This window comes from Hydra viridissima, unplaced genomic scaffold, assembly GCF_058129835.1.
Source record: "Hydra viridissima isolate aposymbiotic clone 2 unplaced genomic scaffold, HvirCarnegie_v1 scaffold_4, whole genome shotgun sequence".
In the NCBI taxonomy this organism is placed as follows: domain Eukaryota; kingdom Metazoa; phylum Cnidaria; class Hydrozoa; order Anthoathecata; family Hydridae; genus Hydra; species Hydra viridissima.
Genome location: NW_028324303.1, coordinates 4,961,545 through 4,979,404, shown reverse-complemented (window position 1 = coordinate 4,979,404; position 17,860 = coordinate 4,961,545). Strand labels below are relative to the sequence as shown.

General features: G+C 29.3%; 2 protein-coding genes across 2 annotated transcripts; both read right to left on the bottom strand.

The window, feature by feature from the left end:
• Positions 1–1,923: 1,923 nt before the first annotated feature.
• Positions 1,924–10,281, bottom strand: LOC145183025 (ras-related protein Rab-35-like). Its single transcript, XM_090086235.1, has 8 exons — positions 10,087–10,281; positions 9,886–9,946; positions 9,132–9,192; positions 5,436–5,513; positions 2,950–3,039; positions 2,669–2,734; positions 2,535–2,576; positions 1,924–2,427 (listed from the first exon to the last, which is right to left on the bottom strand). The coding sequence occupies exons 1-8, from the start codon at positions 10,199–10,201 to the stop codon at positions 2,356–2,358; spliced, it is 585 nt and encodes a 194-aa protein (XP_089942361.1). The 5' UTR covers positions 10,202–10,281; the 3' UTR covers positions 1,924–2,355.
• A 1,461-nt stretch (positions 10,282–11,742) lies between these two features.
• On the bottom strand, positions 11,743–14,906 carry LOC145187605 (uncharacterized). Its single transcript, XM_090085788.1, has 6 exons — positions 14,557–14,906; positions 14,238–14,402; positions 13,985–14,108; positions 13,091–13,602; positions 12,716–12,979; positions 11,743–12,601 (listed from the first exon to the last, which is right to left on the bottom strand). The coding sequence occupies exons 1-4, from the start codon at positions 14,781–14,783 to the stop codon at positions 13,447–13,449; spliced, it is 672 nt and encodes a 223-aa protein (XP_089941914.1). The 5' UTR covers positions 14,784–14,906; the 3' UTR covers positions 11,743–12,601; positions 12,716–12,979; positions 13,091–13,446.
• Between the last annotated feature and the right edge of the window lie 2,954 nt (positions 14,907–17,860).

The window sequence follows — 17,860 nt, the reverse complement described above, 5'->3', positions numbered from 1 at the left end:
AATCAGGAAAATCACGGAAAAGTATAAGGATGTTGTGACTCTTGATAAAGGCCAGCTCTTTTTCAGACATTCCTTGATATAGTAATCTGCTTTCAAAGTCTACTGAGTGAAAAATGGAGATAAGGGAGCCACAACTGCAAATTGCCAACCAGATCCAGTACATAAGATCAAATTTTTCAGTCTGAATGTTTTTAAACTTTTCTTTTTATATTTACCTTTGAATTGATATTAAAGTGCTGTCCGGAATTTGAACTAAATTCTTTTTGATGTAAGTTTCATCGCCCATAATGAGGCATTGGTTTCCTTGAAGCAGCAATTTATACAACTTCTTTTTAAAACTGAATACCTTTCTTCTCACTATCCAGACTGCATTTTGGTATTTTACTTATTGTATGAAAAAACTATATGGACGTACGACTTATTACATTTGAATTATTTGGCCAAATCTCTCGAGGACTGGGTTGGATTCTTGAAAATTGAAACCTTGACATTTCTCGCTTTCGAATTGTTTTGAAATCCCTTCTTTTATTCATTTCCTGATTTTCTTTCGATAGTTTTTAACTGTCTTAAGTGATTGATGTCCGCAGGATAAGCGTATGAAAGTTAATCTCGCGATATTTAATTCTTTTACGATTGCGGAATGTAAAGCTTGTGGATGTGAAATTGCAAGACTTTTTCGCGATTTAAAATTTATTTGCCAGACATTGCATTAACTAATCTTTGTTTACGTTTAGCATACTAAAGTAAAGCCAACGCTCTGAATTATTTATAGTAAAAATGAAATTAAATTTTGCCGTAGTGACGATATTTCGCATTGAAATCGGACGAATTTTATCGTAGACAACCGGAAGATTCGTCAAAAAGTGCTTCTTTTTGGTTTTAATTTTCACAAAAATAATTTTTTTTTATGAATTTCAATTATTGCCAACGAAAAATTTCTCTTGATAATCAAGCGCTAAAAAATTGTACAACAGGTTTTTCCGAACTTTACTTACCTATATTGTCAGAAGCTATATGATCTACATTTTTTGCGTCGTTCTATTGTTGCCTTATCAGTTTAGAAATATACTTTTAAGCTGTGGAAACATCCTTGTTGCAAATATATTGCAACTTCATTGCAATAAAATGTTTGCTAATAAAAAGAAATCTCATTTCTAAAGAATTGTGTAAGAAGAATTAAGCATATGACTTGAAAATTTTTAAAATTGAAACAAAGTGTGAAATTCAGTAAATTGACTTTATCTTTCAAGTAATTGTTTTTGATTTTGAAGAAAAGAATTATTCAAATTTTTACCTGGGTCGGTTCCCCAACTTAAAGTCTAAATTTGTTACATGATAAAATTATGTAATTTATGATAAATTAAGAGGAAAAAATACAATAAAGGCTCAAAGTTCTTAAATACTTTTATGGCCCCTTCAACCTTGCCCGGTTTTATGCTCCAAGCACTTTGTCCAGATTTCAGTAGCGTAAATAAAGGACAAATATTCTTAAATGTAAAAAAAGGTTCTTTTTGAGTGCCATGACAACCTAGCCGTTACCACAACAACCGAGCAGTTACTTTGGTCCAGGGTGACACATAAACTTCTTATTTCTGCTTTTTAACATAAAAAAAAAATTTAACTTAATACTTCTAGATTTAATTTTTTTTTTTTCTCAGTAATTTTTTTTGTAAATGATCTAAATTTATCTTCAAAATTACTGCTATCTATATATTTTAAATATTTTTTCGTTAGTTTTTTCCATGTGTATGTGACATGTGACAAATATTTATAATAGGAATATCTTATTGTAAATATTTACAATAAGTATATTAGATTGTAAATATTTATAACAAATATATTACTTTGTAAATATTTATTATAAGTGTATATCATTGTGATTACTTTTTAACACCGAAACAAACAAATAAAAAATACATGACATAACAAAGAACAAAAATTATTCTATTTTTTTGATTTCAAGAGCATAGAGGAAAAACAGTAGTCACACTGTTAAATAAATTTATGCTTTACAAGTTTGTTTTTTTTATATCTAAAAAATATGCAGAGATTTTTTATTATACAACTGCATGCTTTATTTGATAAAAAAATATTGTAATTTTCAAAACATACAATAAAAATAAAAAAAAATTTTAAATAATATTGGGATTATATCTTTATTTACAACTTTTATATAAACGACCATATAAAAACGTCCTAAAATTGAATTTAAAAAATCTAAACTAAATAATTATACTAATTGATTATACACAACTAACGAGTAAAAATTTAAAATCAGCTTTAAAGTGCAAAAAAAATTTAAGGGTAAAAACAAATACTTTTGAAAATTTAAGCTAAATATAAAAATAATTAAATTCATAATATCGCGCATGAACAGCAGCAATTGGATTTTTCTTTTAACAATAATGGCGTGCTTGGCTTATTTATCTAAAAACCAAATTTGAAAAAGTTAAATTAAAAACAGATCCACTTTTTAAAACATTTGCTACTCACGATAACTTTATCTAATGCTTTAGAAAAAAACAATGACTTACCAGACTTCCCTCTAAGAGCTGCTCAAGCAAACTATTTAACATCTAGGAAAAAATCATATTACACGAACCAATTTATAAGCACGCCTTGCTTCAATAAAATAATGTAATCCACAATAGAAGAGTAGAAAAATTACCACTTCTACTGTATTCCTATCTTTATTTGTGCACCAAAAGTGTCTACATTCAAACGACGAAGCTTTCTAAAGAAATAATCAGTGACGTAAATTCTACGAAAAAAATCAAAGTATCATTTTTTTTCTTTTTACGAACATAAAATTGCAAACAATAAACAAATTCGTTGCTGCTTTAAAACAATTTAACATTACGTCACGTTATCAACATATTAATAGCAACTCTAACAAAAAATCGATTAAGAAAAAATTAAGAAATAACATTAATTATTGAATCTTCTCACATATTCGCCATCCTTTTGTTTAACGTTTATATTTTTGCTGTCACTTTTCAATCCCACAATCACTTTTTTTACATGTTCTCCTGAGAGCACCTGAATCGATAAAAAAAAAAAAAAAGCCTTTGAGAAAGTTACATATAGAGTGTTTAGCAGACTGTTTCAGACAGCTTATATATCATTTTGGTAGAGGATGGGCGGTAAAAAAAATCTAAACAGTCCTACCCCATAAAGTTTTTTCCCATTCCTTTTTGGTTTTAAAGGTAGGAATATGAAGTTTTTTCTTTAACTAAATGAAAATGTTTACCTCTAGGACCCTAAAACTTTAAAAAAATTATGTTCAATTGTGTAGTTTTTAAAAAAGTATCTAATCCTAATTTAGAATGGTACATATTGAGATACTTCTACAGTTAAAAATATTTTTTACTTAGGGAAGATGTCTGCAAAGCACTTTTTCTGAGAGAGTTAGAATGACAGAGGAAAGATATTGAAGATATGATGTCTGCAAGCAAGAATAAAACATTCTTACTTTTTCAAAAGTACATAAGTACCATTCATTCATCTGGTGTTTGAAACTATAGAATCAAAATGGTAATATTATTAAATAACCCCAGTACTATTATCAAGAAAATCCTCATTCAAGAATTAATTCAAATGCTTTGCTTACCTGGATTTTTTCAATTTGATCTTGAATTAAAGTGACTCCCAAAATTTTACCTTTAAAACAGTAAAAATGTCTAAATATGTACCACTCCTAAGTATTAGATACAAATAAGAACTGAAATATGTTTTTTTTATTTTTTGAAATTACTCAAATTGTCACAACTTCACGGTCTTTAAAGCAAAATTTCCCATTTAATTACAGAGCTCAAACTTTATATATCTATGTTTATGTATTTATTTATGTTTAGGACAAAAAAAGGGTTGAGGAGTAAAATTTTATAGATTTTTTTTGAGGTACTCCAATGTGACATGATCAAAAATATCAAAACAAAGCTGACATAATGCTCGCTGCATTTTTTTAAAAATGCTGTCACAATTTATCAATGAAATAACACAATTAGAGTGCATTTGGTAGAAAGAGACAATTTTCTTCACCTTTATGTATTCTGGCCAAGTTCTGAAAATCTGGCCACATTAATGAGTTGTCATTCAGACTTGAGACAGAGAGATCCTGAATGTTGTGCAGAGATTAGCAGAATATTGTCACAAAATCTGACAATGTCGTAGTCTGAAATAATCGTATTGTTTTTGGGTGAACAGAAGCCACCTGATTTTTTGCTTTCTTTGGTTATGATAACTAACATAAAGCAGCTTAAGAAAATCACAACATCTCTCCCATATTTTAGAATTGCTAGAAGTTTCTAATCTCTAATTCTGAGACAAAAATATTGTTTTTAACATTGTCTTTTTTCAATTTTGTAGTGAAAATGTTAGTTAATTGTCAGTAACTTTAATACTGTAATTCAGTTCAAATGTAAATAATCTCTCTACAACTCATTTCATCCTATTCCTCTTTTGTTTTGATCAGCTTTTAATAATCTGTATGTGATTTTATCAAAGTCTTATTACAAATATTCTTGCCTGTCTGTTCTTGACTTACTCTTTCCCAGGCCATGTTTGTCAAACAGACATTTAGCTAGAGCATTTTTTTTGGAGTTAGAACTTTTGCTATGAACAAAAAAGATCATTAACTTGCAGAAGAGGCAGGTTGTTCATCTTTAAATCATAAAATAGACAGCATATATCTTTGGTAATTGGCATCAACTGTGTGAACAATCATATCTTTTAAGCACATTCTGTAACTGCCCAACTATTTAGGCTTGATCTGGTCTCAGCAGCATACTTTTTTCATCAAAGCATAATAGCTCAATGGTTTTTCATTAACTAATTTTTTTTAGAATAACATAAAACAGATTTTGTTGTGTACAAGACCACACGCATTTTTTGAATTTTGAAAAAAAGGTTGTTGAAATTTTGAAATCTGTAGGATTTTAAATTTCCCAACATACTCCTTTGACCTTTAGAGCAGTTAATTTTTTTAGCCATTATCTGGTTTATTATCGTAAAATGCAGAACTCATGAAAAGCAATATGATGGTATAAATAACTCAAAAATCAATAAAATCATGTGGTCTAGTTATGTATAACACTGTCAAAATAACTTATTTATCAACCCTCATTATTTAAAGACTTATGTGCTTAGCTCTAGAATAAAATCCTTGAATGAAATGCTCAACCCTTTTGTTTATTTATGTAAAATAAAATTAATATAATTGAATTACTAATATTACTTGGTTCATGAAACCTTTCCTAATAAACAATTTATAGAAGAAAGGCTTTAGAAATCTGTACAGATGTCTGTAAAGCAAACATGTGTAGCAATATAATTTTAATGCACAGCATATAAAATACACACTAATTAAGCTATACAAAATCCTTTAGCCCATTCAAAAAACAAAAGTTTCATTTGACAAGTAAATGAATCTTCACCTCATTTAAATTCTGAATCCAAAGATTCACATGTCCAAAACTTTCATTATCTGTAACAGTGTAAACAATTATAGCTCCCTAAGAAAAAGCAACAAAAAATTGTAACTCCCTAAGAAAAAGTAACAAAAAATTATAGCTCCCTAACAAAAAATAACAAAAAAATATAGCTCCCTAACAAAAAGCAACAAGAAAATTATAGCTCCCTAACAAAAAGCAACAAAAAATTATAGCTCCCTAATGAAAGGCAAAGTAACAGAAAAACAATGTTCATAAGACCCTTAATCAGCTTAAACATATATTTTAATCTACTGCCAAAGCAAAATCTTGTTAAGTGAAATTAAGATACATAATTATATCATCATAATAATTGATATAAATAATTACATAGATAAAATAAAATTTTTTGACACCTGATACCTTGGATTTTGCTCTTTTTTGATTGGGATAATGCATTTAATGACAAGATTTTTTCATTTTTGGGATGTTTATAATCACAACATTTGCTAAATTATTTGCAATGACTGTGTGCATTTAAAAGAAGAAAAAAGACACCAATTTCTTGACTAAAACTTTGATATGTCTAGTAATAAAATTTCAATTTTTTGTGAAGTAAGGATTAACATTTAACTATTTATTACATTATTATCAATAACATATTGTGTAAACTGTAAGAACTGTTTTTTTTTTAAAATTAAAACATACACTTTGTGATTAAGAGTTTAATTCAAACAAGCTGTTACAAATAAGATATTGAAATTGCTAGGCAATTTACTTAATAAAACAATTTATAAAAGAAATGTGGGATTTTTACAGATTAAAACATTTGTTAATGAAAAGAAATTGACCCAATAGAAAACTGATTTAAAAAATATACTTTCATTAGAAATGTAAACTATTTTGAAAATTTCTTGATGAATAAGAAACTTTTTATTGTTACTGCCTGTGTCTCCAATTTTAAATGAAACATAAATAAGAAATAAGGCATAAATAAGTAATAGTAACAACCAATATATAAGTCAATGTGTATTTTCTACGCGTTTATTTTCATCTGCTTGCATCTTTATGAAAGGTTAAAAAAAAAAACTTTTCTTAAATTTAAATGATAAAAAATGGAACATTTTTGTTACAAAAGCTTTTTACATTTTTACACACTTCCTCTGTACCACTTTCTCTCAAAATATTTTATTATAATAAGGTTCAATGAAAATGCTTCTAACTCATATGCTAGCAACACTACTTCATAGCATTGCTGTTATCAGAAAATAAAGCATTTTCATCTTTCTAATTGGCAACATCCTACATGCAAGCAACCACATTGGATATGGAACATTTTTTTAAAAATTTTATTATAATTTCTTCACATATTTAAGACTTCTTTTAAGCTGTGTTAAGGGCTGTGCCTTACTAAGTGATTATCAAGTTGAACAATGCTGGTAAGACCTTTTTGTACTAATGCTTTATCAAATTAAAGCAATAAATTTTGATTGATGTCAAGAAAATAATTCTTTATGGAAATTAATTTTTGATAATAAACCGCAACTTTATTTGAAACTCTTTTCAATAATCTGCCCTCTGCCTCTGTGTATTTTACCAGAGAAATATGATTGAACTCAAACTACTGATATAAGAAATTTAACCATATTTAAGTATTTTTAGTTTTGATTTAAAAAGATTTAGTTTAAAAAACATTATTAATTCAACTTAATATGAAAGTTTTTTTCAACCCTCTTTTAAATGAGCTAAAAGTTTTAAATACCAGTAAAAAAAATAATTTACAGTAAAAATTGATGTTTCATATGAAGCCAAAATTAAAAGAGAGTTTTTACTTAAAATTGTTGGTCACCTCATTTAAGTTCTGAAAATTTAAGTTGTCATTTAATTTACTTTAAAATCTCAAAAGTAAAAGAAATTAAAAGTGTTGGAGTAAAACTGTAGCATGATGTTATGTCTAATGGGACAACAATCAATGCTTTAGATTAAAGAGACATGTATTAAACTCAATGTAGATGATAGCATACAAATATTTTGCAAGTCGTTGATGCAAAGCAAATATTTTTATTCTAGTTGATGGTATCACTTGATAATGTGGATTTATAATTTAAAATTAGGCATGCCTAGATATTGATCTGTTTAAAGAGCTTGAGGAGGTCCTCTAAGATATTAAAAAATAGAATTATATAGAAATATGAATAAACTTAAATCTAAAATTTGTATTTAAAAAAAAAAAAAAAAAAAACAACCTTGAAAACTAATTATATTGCTTTTACTTAAATTTTTCCTAACAATTTACATTTGCTTTTTATTAACATTTTTTATTACTTTAGAAAAGAAAAAAATGAAAAATAATACTAAAAAACAAGATGATTATATTAAGTCTGTTTCAGATAAGTGATGATATGAATTTTCATTTTGTTTTCTTTTTATAAAGATGGTATATTTAATTTTTACATGTTCTCAGCTGGTTTAAAGTTTAATTAAGAAGATAGATATACTTTTTTCAATAAATTCTGAAAAAAAGCAACTAAATATAGGATTATGGAAAATGAACTTTTTATTAGGACCCATTAATGTACATTCTAAAGAACACAAACAACTGAAGTTGTCAGTGGAGTGATTTAAACTTATCTCAACCCAGTGATATTAAGGGTATAACTTTCTATGCTATTTATTTCTAACATACTACAAATCCAAGGTATAATTAAACTTTTAATCAAGTGTAGCTTATTTAAGTGTAACTTATAGGCTAAATAAAAGAGGATCATTAAAGAACATTGCAGGTGAAAACTATTAATTAACCAACACAACTTATTAGGTGTGTTGGTTAATTTAAATTTAAATCTAATTGTATCCATTTGGTCTAGGGTGGACAAACAACTCATTATGTTCCTAATATGATTCATAAGAAGCCTTAAAAAGAACTTGATACTATATACAAGATACTAGATACAAAAAGAGATGCATAGGTTGTAAAAAAAGCATATAGGGAAATTTTAAATAACAATGTTGATATTTGCTGATGTGATTAAAATTTTAAACAATAATGTTAATATTTGCTGTTGTAATTAATTACCATTTTTTAATTGAAATATTTAGATTCATCTATAGATACTGGATTTGATAGGACAAACTTTTTTATATGACATAGATGAAACATCTTTTGACTTAAAATGCCCATTAATGGTAAGTTAGCTGCTGCTTATCACAACATGCCAACACGAGCAATAATAATTAGCATTGAAATATTATTGGCAAATGCTATACATTATTTATGTAATTTGAAGCTCTTCTGGAGGAGCATTCAAACCTTAGTTCACAAACTTAACCACAGCTTCTATGTTGGTGTGAAGTTTACCTAGAGTGCATCCAGCCTAGTTTATGGATCTCCATAATATTTTATCTGAATTTCTCTCTATTGAATTAACAAATCCCTCATACAATGTTCTTCCTCCTTTTTGGTTTGGCATATACAATAAAGGTTCTGTTTTACACCTTACTATGACACATGCTACTATGACAATGCACTATTTTGACATGTGCTATTCTGACACTCTGTAAAATGATTGCAAACTATTATGACTGCTCAATTGCAACATACAGTATTCTGATTTAAAATGTTTATAAATAAATATAATACTAATACACATAATACTTACAGTGTTTAAAACGCTTTTTGGGTAATATTTAAAATTCACTTACATTAGCACCTTCATAGAATGATGAAGAGTAAGTCATGTATTCCTGTTTAGAAGGTAAGTCCCTAACCAAAATATAAATTATACAAGAGAATAATTTTTTCTTAAAAAAGATATTTAAAAAATACCAATAAAATGTATTCTAAAAACAAAAACAAATTTCATTTGAATACAATTGTTAGCAGATTGATTTTTCTATTAAGTATTCATTATTTTATAAAAAAAACAAAACATCTTTTTAACTTTGATGCATCAAATCTTGTGCATTATGGTATCACTTCACCATACATCTAAGTGTAATATAACTGTATGTGTAGAGGTATTCATGAAGGATGGGGGAGGGGTCATGGGTTAGAGACTCCTAGGACCCTTTTTTAAGTGTTACAGATTACTTCATAGTCAGAAATATAAAATAAAAAAATAAAAGGATGTTATATTTAAAGAAAAAGGATGTTATATTTAAAGAAATATTCTTTTACAGCTCATTTTTGCCCTCTCAAAATAGTATTAAGTAAATCAGCAGCTCATAATTGTTTAAAATATTCTAAATTAACTAAATCAAAAGTAAACTGTTGAATATAGTTTTAAAAACCAGGAAAATAGTACTGACTAAAAAAAGTTTGGTTAAAAATTTATGGTTAAACTTTAAACACAAGCAACTACACCATTTAAAATGTTAAAATACTAATATTGAAAAATATTTAGTAAAATTCAAAAACAAAAAACAACAAAAAAGTGTATACAATGCTAAAACTTACCATAATAATAAGTTTACTCTTTGGCTTTCTACATTTAGCTGCAATCTTGATACTTTTTGTTCTAAACTCAACCACAAAAACAAACAGTTATGTAGATAGCGTTCAAAAATAATTTTTGATACTATTTACTATAATGATGCACTCGGTCTTGGCATATATAAATAAACTATGCGATTAATAAATATAAGGTTTCCAAAATACCAATGGTTGGTACATAAGTTATAGGGATCGGTTCCTTTAATAAATTTGCAATCATGGATGTCTTGCCAACTCCAGGATCACCAAGTACAAGTATCTTAAAGTTGTGTTCATTCATGCTTTAATTATTTTTCAGATTTTCAATTCTAGTCTAAGAAGGGAGAATGTGTTATTTTGCACCAATTATTCAGCCTAAACTTTTTGATTTATTTACAAAACTTTGACCTTTGAACTTATAATTACAGGTTTTAAAATCTCACCCAACGAAGTAAAAAAACAATCAAAACTCTTTATTTCTAATTAAAAACTTAAACCTGAGTTCTGTACAAGTAATGTTTATGTTCAAACGAACATAGACACTACTTAATGAAAATAACAAAGATGAGAAAGTGGACCACGCGTAAAGTACGTGCGCAACTTATTTACACTTTCACTTAATGTATGGGTTTACTTTCGAGATGGGTCAAACACTTTTGAGAGGGGGTGTTAGAAAATTTTACAGGTTAAAGGGGTAAAAAAAAAGGGTAAATAAAGTGTTTTTATTGTTTACTCTTTTTCTTAAAACATTAATTTTGTTATGTAGTCTACAGGAAATAAAAGTTAATGCCTATTGTTTATATGCTAATTGCAAATAATATTACTGGAAACTTTATGTAAAAATATTTTGATATAGATTATATATAGATTACATATTTTGGCACAGTATGATGATAAAGTTATTTGCTGGCCGCGGCACACTTTAGGGGAAAAAATTTATCAATAATAAAAGTCCGACAGAAATGACTTGCATTTTCAAAACCATAACAGAACGATTTCCTACACAGTCTGAGTGTAAAGCAAAAGAGTTGCAAAACAATTATTTATTTTGTATTTATTGCGATTAGAAAAAAATATAAATAGAAAATTGCAAAACTGAATGTGAAGATACTTTCTTTAGCATAAAATCTTGGCATATTGTTTGCTCCTTGACAAGAAAAGCAGTTGTTTTTTTTTTCAAAATTATAAACACCAGCTATAATTATATATACCGACTAAAATTTAAAAATTGAAAAATGTAACGTAAGAAAAAGAAACTTAAATGGAAAAATTGTTTAAAATCAAGTATCTTCGTATTTTAAAATTTAAAACCAATGTGTTGTGAAATACTAACCATAATAATAATTCAAAAAAACTAACGGATAAAAATGAAAAAGTACTGACTATTAGGGGTATTCAAAAGTTAGGTCATGGAAAAAATTTCACTAACAAATAGGCAATTTTTTGCAGACTATAATAAAGAAACGAAAAACTGTTTTGTTTTTTTATTCTTAATTATTTTTTTACCTCGCGCTTTTTTCATCAAGTTTTTTTTATAGATTGCATAATATAACGAGAAATAAGTAAAAAAACTGGATACTATTTTAACAAATGAATGTTTATGTTATATAAAAGATATATACCAAAAATTATCATTGTAGGTTAATTTTGATACTTTGCGCTAGACCTATAAAAATGTTGACCTGTTTTACTCGTTGCAAACAATCAATGAAATCCACGTTTTTCTGGCGGTGGGTCTTCTAATGTAGATAGAACTTTGATTTTTTTTTTATGTATGCTTAAATTCTTTATAGAAACATAAGAGTCAACAGTTTGATTATCCGCCTTAAAAAAGAAGAAAGGGGGGGGGGGGGGGGAGCCCATCCCCGTCAATTTCTTTTAAATACTGTAGTATACAAATAATAGTAAAAGTTTATTAAACAAAAATTCAACAAAATATAGTTAACTAGCTGTAATTAGCAGCATCATGGTCACAAAACAGTTGTTCTAGGGCATCAACATCAGGAAACAAATCAGTGCTGCTATCTGATTCAGTGTCCATTTCACAGGATCTGAATACATTTATACCTTCTATTTCAGGAAACTCTTTCAAAAGCTGAGCTTGTGATTTCTGCTCAGCTGATTTACGGTAGGCAGCTTTGGTCTTTGAGGATTGCACGGTCCAGTTATTTTTTGAATTTTAGCAGCTTTTGCAACTAATGCTCAGACTTAACTTGACAACTGTTTCCTGTACCAGCTTTACAGCCCTCTCACAACAATCATTGACGACAGCCAAGTTTTTGACGTACGACTGGAACTCTAAATAATCAGAATCGATATTCCAGGAGCTAGCTGGATAAATCATCCATTTGGACTTGGTTTTGTCATGGTCTAAAATCTCAAAAATTAGCCACGATTCAGCAGTGATAAAGTCAACCAGTTCTGGCCGCTTGTTAAGTACAGACATGTCTTTTATTTCAGGAAAGAAACCTTTATTGTTATGTCTATCCATGTCATAATCATTTGGTATGGGTATGTTATAGAGCTTTTTGGCGATCCTCTCCTTCTCTTGTTCAGTAATTGAATCGTCAGAATTTGCCAGCACAATTAGAACAACAGTTGGATCCAGGTACCTGCTATGGTTTCCCCATGATTTAAAAACTGCACTTGCAGCAGGTTCATCTTCAACATACCTGGACATCTTCCAAACGGAATTCAAGCCCTGATAAATAAAAAATGATATATTTTTGTAATTTTTTAAATTTTCAGTTAATGCATGAAATTTAGTAATAGTAAATTTATATTTAAACGTAATGCTTGTACTTTGTTTAAATACCTGTAATGGAGCAATGTCTGGCTTCTCATTAGTCAAAAACTTGGGTGCATAGAAGATAGCAATAAACTTGCCCATCCTGGTGATGAGACAGGGCCGGATTAAGCCTTTTTAGTGCCCAAGGCACAAACCCACATCGGTGCCCCCTTCTACCCGGGGCCCCTGATTTTTCTCTGACTGTGACCGCTGGTATGTTCAATATTATGCAAAGAAAACAGTTGTTAACAAATATGTTTGTAGTTTGTACTACTATCACTCATATAAAACCTACAATAAAGTATTTCTGTATTAAAATTAATAGTTAATAAATTTTGAAATAATAATAGACAAACTGTATTTTTTATTAGACGAAAAAATCAAAAAGATATAGTCATTTACATTTTAAAGTTTTTTTTTCTAGATTTACATCTACCAAAGTCTTTGAGTATATCGTCAAAGTTAATTTTGCGCAACATATCTGCCTCAATCATAAGCAGAGATAAGGAATCGAGCCTTTCTTGTTTCATTGTCGATCTATTTGGATTTTTTGTACGTTTCAACTATGAAAAAGAACGCTCAATTGAACAGTTAGTAACCATTAATGTTAAAAATATGTGGAAGGCGATTTCAACATTTGGAAAGATACACTTAATATTGTCTCTAACTATTACTTGGTATAATTCCCCATGATTGAACGTGTTGTTTTCCGATTTTGATGCAGCTGGAAACTTGTGTCGAATATATGAATGAAACTGTTATAGTTCAGTATATAAATTATTGTTCAGATCTTTAGGATAAGCATTTATTAGTTCTTCGCAACACTGAGATGTTTGTGATAATGATCCATCGACCAAACAAGAAAAGCGAACTGCTACATCATTATATTCTTGTCTTCGTCTACTCATTTCTGCCTTAAGTGAAGTCGTTAAAAAAAAAAGTCATTAAAACGCGAAAAAAATAATTAGTTTAAAAAAAAGCTAAATAGAAAAAACCGGCTCATTCATAGCTTAATTTTTAAGCATTCAAGATTTTACCAAACTTGAATGTGAATTTTTATTATAATGTATTTCTTCATTTTCATAGCACTTGTTCTATTTTCAGTTGTTTCTGGACTTAAGTTTGTTAAAAAAAAATATTTCTTGAGGACTTGTGGTTCCCCCAAACGCTTAGTGCCCAAGGCAAATGCCTTGTTTGCCGAATGGTTAATCCAGGCCTGTGATAAGAGCTGAATCCAGATCCAGATATGGTTTTGCACAAAATCTTTAAGAAGGAGAATTTTCATGTAATAAATACCTTTGGCCATGAATCTGGCATTATGCATAGTACCAGGTTTCTTAAACTTGTAGATAAAGCTTGGTTCCAGGTACATAAGACATAATTCTGCCAGCTCATGGTAGTCATCTCTCTTCTTACCAGTCTAAAAGTTTATTATGTTTTTATTGAATGTTTCCTAAATCTAAATACTATTACGCAATGAAAAAAATGTTTCTAAAAATAATTACATTGAGTTTTAATAAATGTCTGCTTACGATATTTTTAAACTAACCTCTGAGTTGAATGCCATTGTTTATGAAGCAATTTAAAAAGAGGGTTTTCAGGACCAACAGTGGCCATGCAACCAATAGCCTTTTCGAAATGATTGATTTGGACCTCTTCTACGTGGTGACGGCAGGCCAACATCAGTAAGGGCTTGCCAAGGTCAGATCTCAATCTTAAAAGTACAAAGCGTTCTTACATTTCATATTTACCACAGTCAAATTATTATCAATATTTCTGTAGCCTTACATAATTGCTATAGTACTTTAATAATTTAAACAACAAAGTTAGTAATAAGATTTTAAAAATATATTCTTATTTTTATTTACCTGTATATAGCTCCACGCGGTTTTCCAGTATTGCTGCTGGTAGTGTCAAAGCATAAAGAGTGCACATTGTCGGCTATGTCCATCTCCTTCAAAAGTTCACTGATTGCATTAAACTGGTTTAGGTCAGTGCCAGATTCAATACCTGGTGCTCCTAGAAGATAATTTTTACCATTAAAACTTACAAGTACACAGATCCTGTCCTTCGCTTTGTCACAGTGCTCAGGCATTAAATCCTTTATTATTTTCCCATCAAAATGTAGTTCAAGCTTGCCATCTTTTGGTTAATATGGTACTGCAATAATTTTTTTAACTTTTCAAAATCTTCATCAAGTATCTTATATTTCATTCTATATACATTCTATGTATATGCTGCTCAAGTTCAAAAACAACTGGACCGTGCAATCCTCAAAGACCAAAGCTGCCTACCGTAAATCAGCTGAGCAGAAATCACAAGCTCAGCTTTTGAAAGAGTTTCCTGAAATAGAAGGTATAAATGTATTCAGATCCTGTGAAATGGACACTGAATCAGATAGCAGCACTGATTTGTTTCCTGATGTTGATGCCCTAGAACAACTGTTTTGTGACCATGATGCTGCTAATTACAGCTAGTTAACTATATTTTGTTGAATTTTTGTTTAATAAACTTTTACTATTATTTGTATACTACAGTATTTAAAAGAAATTGACGGGGATGGGCTCCCCCCCCCCCCCCCCTTTCTTCTTTTTTAAGGCGGATAATCAAACTGTTGACTCTTATGTTTCTATAAAGAATTTAAGCATACATAAAAAAAAAATCAAAGTTCTATCTACATTAGAAGACCCACCGCCAGAAAAACGTGGATTTCATTGATTGTTTGGTTGCAACGAGTAAAACAGGTCAACATTTTTATAGGTCTAGCGCAAAGTATCAAAATTAACCTACAATGATAATTTTTGGTATATATCTTTTATATAACATAAACATTCATTTGTTAAAATAGTATCCAGTTTTTTTACTTATTTCTCGTTATATTATGCAATCTATAAAAAAAACTTGATGAAAAAAGCGCGAGGTAAAAAAATAATTAAGAAAAAAAAAACAAAACAGTTTTTCGTTTCTTTATTATAGTCTGCAAAAAATTGCCTATTTGTTAGTGAAATTTTTTCCATGACCTAACTTTTGAATACCCCTACTGACTATGCTTAAGTTATTCACAAATGATTGTACTCCAAAGCACTATGAGTACTTGAATAAAGAAGAGCATAATTTTAATGGCAAAAACGACCCGATCGGCCTAGGTTACTCTGACTATATATATATTCTACTTAATGTAAATCAAAAGTTTTTATTTTCTAAGGAGGGTAGGAGGGGAAGTAGTGTACGTATATTGTTATTTTTAACATATATTGCTAACAAAAATCTATATATTCTTATTTTTAAGTATTCTATAGATAATAGAGGAAAGCAAAACACCAGGCGACCCCATAAAGGAATATATCACATCTTCATCCAACGATCTAAACCTTTTAAAAGAGGTCACCAACTGTACTAAAGAAATGGTTAAGCATTGTTTTCAAGCAAGCGGGAAGCGAGTTTTTACTCAAACAAATCAACAAGTGACGTCCATTTCCGTGGACAACTGCTCTTGCATTCGTTCAACACCAACTCGATCAAGAGTTTGATTCAGTAAAATCGTTTCTGTTTACTGATGATGAAACAGTCGTCAAAACAATGTGGCAACAACATTGATTATAATTTTAAGAATCTCGTCTCCAGAAACTTGCAAGACTTGAAACTGTGAAAAATAAAAATTACGCTTTATTGTGTTCATTTTTACTTACCTTTTCAGATAACTGTCATTAGAAATTTTCAATCATTGAGGATCAAATTATTCCTACAAAAAGATTGACTTAGAGTTAAACCTTGTCAAAAAAACCCAGACATTAAGAACCAGCTGTGATTGGCTACTCCATTTTCATTTAGCGAGGAAAAGTCACACCCGTACAATCACAGGATAGGTATTTACTGCTGTCATGAAACCTCTATTTAAGGCAATATATCCGGTGCCGATAGAACCTATCAAAGAAGTTATTTTCACTTCAAACCCTTCAATGATATACACTATTCTTGGAATGACATAATAGAATTGCTCCTTTTAGCCATTAGTTACCTTTTAGTTAGTTACTTTAAGCCGAAAGTCACAGTGAGCTGTTGAAACAGCCGTGAATTAAGATTCAATTCTCATTTATAACAGATCTCTACTAATTAGCATTTCAAAAATACAATCAGTACATAGTCCAAAAGCGTTTTTGCAACCCTTCGAACCATGCTGTTTTTAACCAAACTCGTATTTTTTAACTACTTCATGTACAGTGATAATTTTAGTAACATTATGTAGAGCTTTTAAGTTTTATGTATCAATCCAAGTTACTTTTAAATATAAACTATTTATGAAAACTTGTTAAAGAACACTGTGAATTGAATGATTTTCGAACGTAGTTATTCAGGAAAAAGTACGAGTGTTTTTCGCGAAACCCTTATATTAACAAGAGGCTACTTATTAAATGAAATCTCGACTTGTGTAAAGTAATTGAAATTTTCCATAGTTTAGAAGAGGCTAAACTGGCAAAATCTTAGAAATAAAACAGAATGCATCACCAATAAGTTAATCAATAAACATTCGACTCAAAGTTTTATAAGCAAAACCAAACGGCAGAGGTTTACCAATGCAACTCATCATGATCATTTTGCACAAGTTTGTAAATTTAAGCATAAGTTGTACAATTAATGTTATACCAAAAGTCATTTTCGCATTCAACAGTACATAAAATGAATACTGTCTTTTTTTCTTTTAGACACTGACGGTTTCTTCAACATCTTTTGAATAGGTGAACTGTAGGTGTGACCACGTTTTGTAATCTTTTGTTTTATGTTTACCTAAAAACCCGTATTGAATTGTGAGTAATGAAATCTGTTTCAAGAATGGACTTGCTAAAAATAATATCAAATACATTTGAAAACGGTACCACTGAGTACCCCCATCCCACCCCCACCCCCCACCCCAATCTGTGGCTGCTAGATTTTTAGTCCAAATGGCACAGTATACTTTTTTTTATTAGTAGAGAGATGTGCTGCCATGTTTGGGCTGCCATGTTGTATGTTGCGAATTTACGTTTGTAAAAGAGCTTACTCACTTCATAAACAAGGACAAGACGAAACGTTCTCCATATTGAAGGACAAAACTGGAAGCTGTTCTTTTCCGTTAATTTCCTGTCATGGAGTGTTTTATATTTTCCTCAAGTAACTAAGTCATATATTTGATCC

What these genes read in the sequence shown, in the direction of transcription:
- LOC145183025 (XM_090086235.1), bottom strand. Translation starts at nt 10,201, where the DNA reads ATGAATGAACACAACTTTAAGATACTTGTACTTGGTGATCCTGGAGTT. An exon ending in AACTTATGTACCAACCATTG is followed by an intron (nt 9,947 to 10,086) that starts GTATTTTGGAAA and finishes GGTTGAGTTTAG; the next exon opens with AACAAAAAGTATCAAGATTG. An exon ending in AACAAAAGGATGGCGAATAT is followed by an intron (nt 2,735 to 2,949) that starts GTGAGAAGATTC and finishes TTATTTCTTTAG; the next exon opens with AAAGCTTCGTCGTTTGAATG.
- LOC145187605 (XM_090085788.1), bottom strand. Translation starts at nt 14,783, where the DNA reads ATGCCTGAGCACTGTGACAAAGCGAAGGACAGGATCTGTGTACTTGTA. An exon ending in CCGCGTGGAGCTATATACAG is followed by an intron (nt 14,403 to 14,556) that starts GTAAATAAAAAT and finishes TGTACTTTTAAG; the next exon opens with ATTGAGATCTGACCTTGGCA. An exon ending in CAATGGCATTCAACTCAGAG is followed by an intron (nt 14,109 to 14,237) that starts GTTAGTTTAAAA and finishes ATAAACTTTTAG; the next exon opens with ACTGGTAAGAAGAGAGATGA.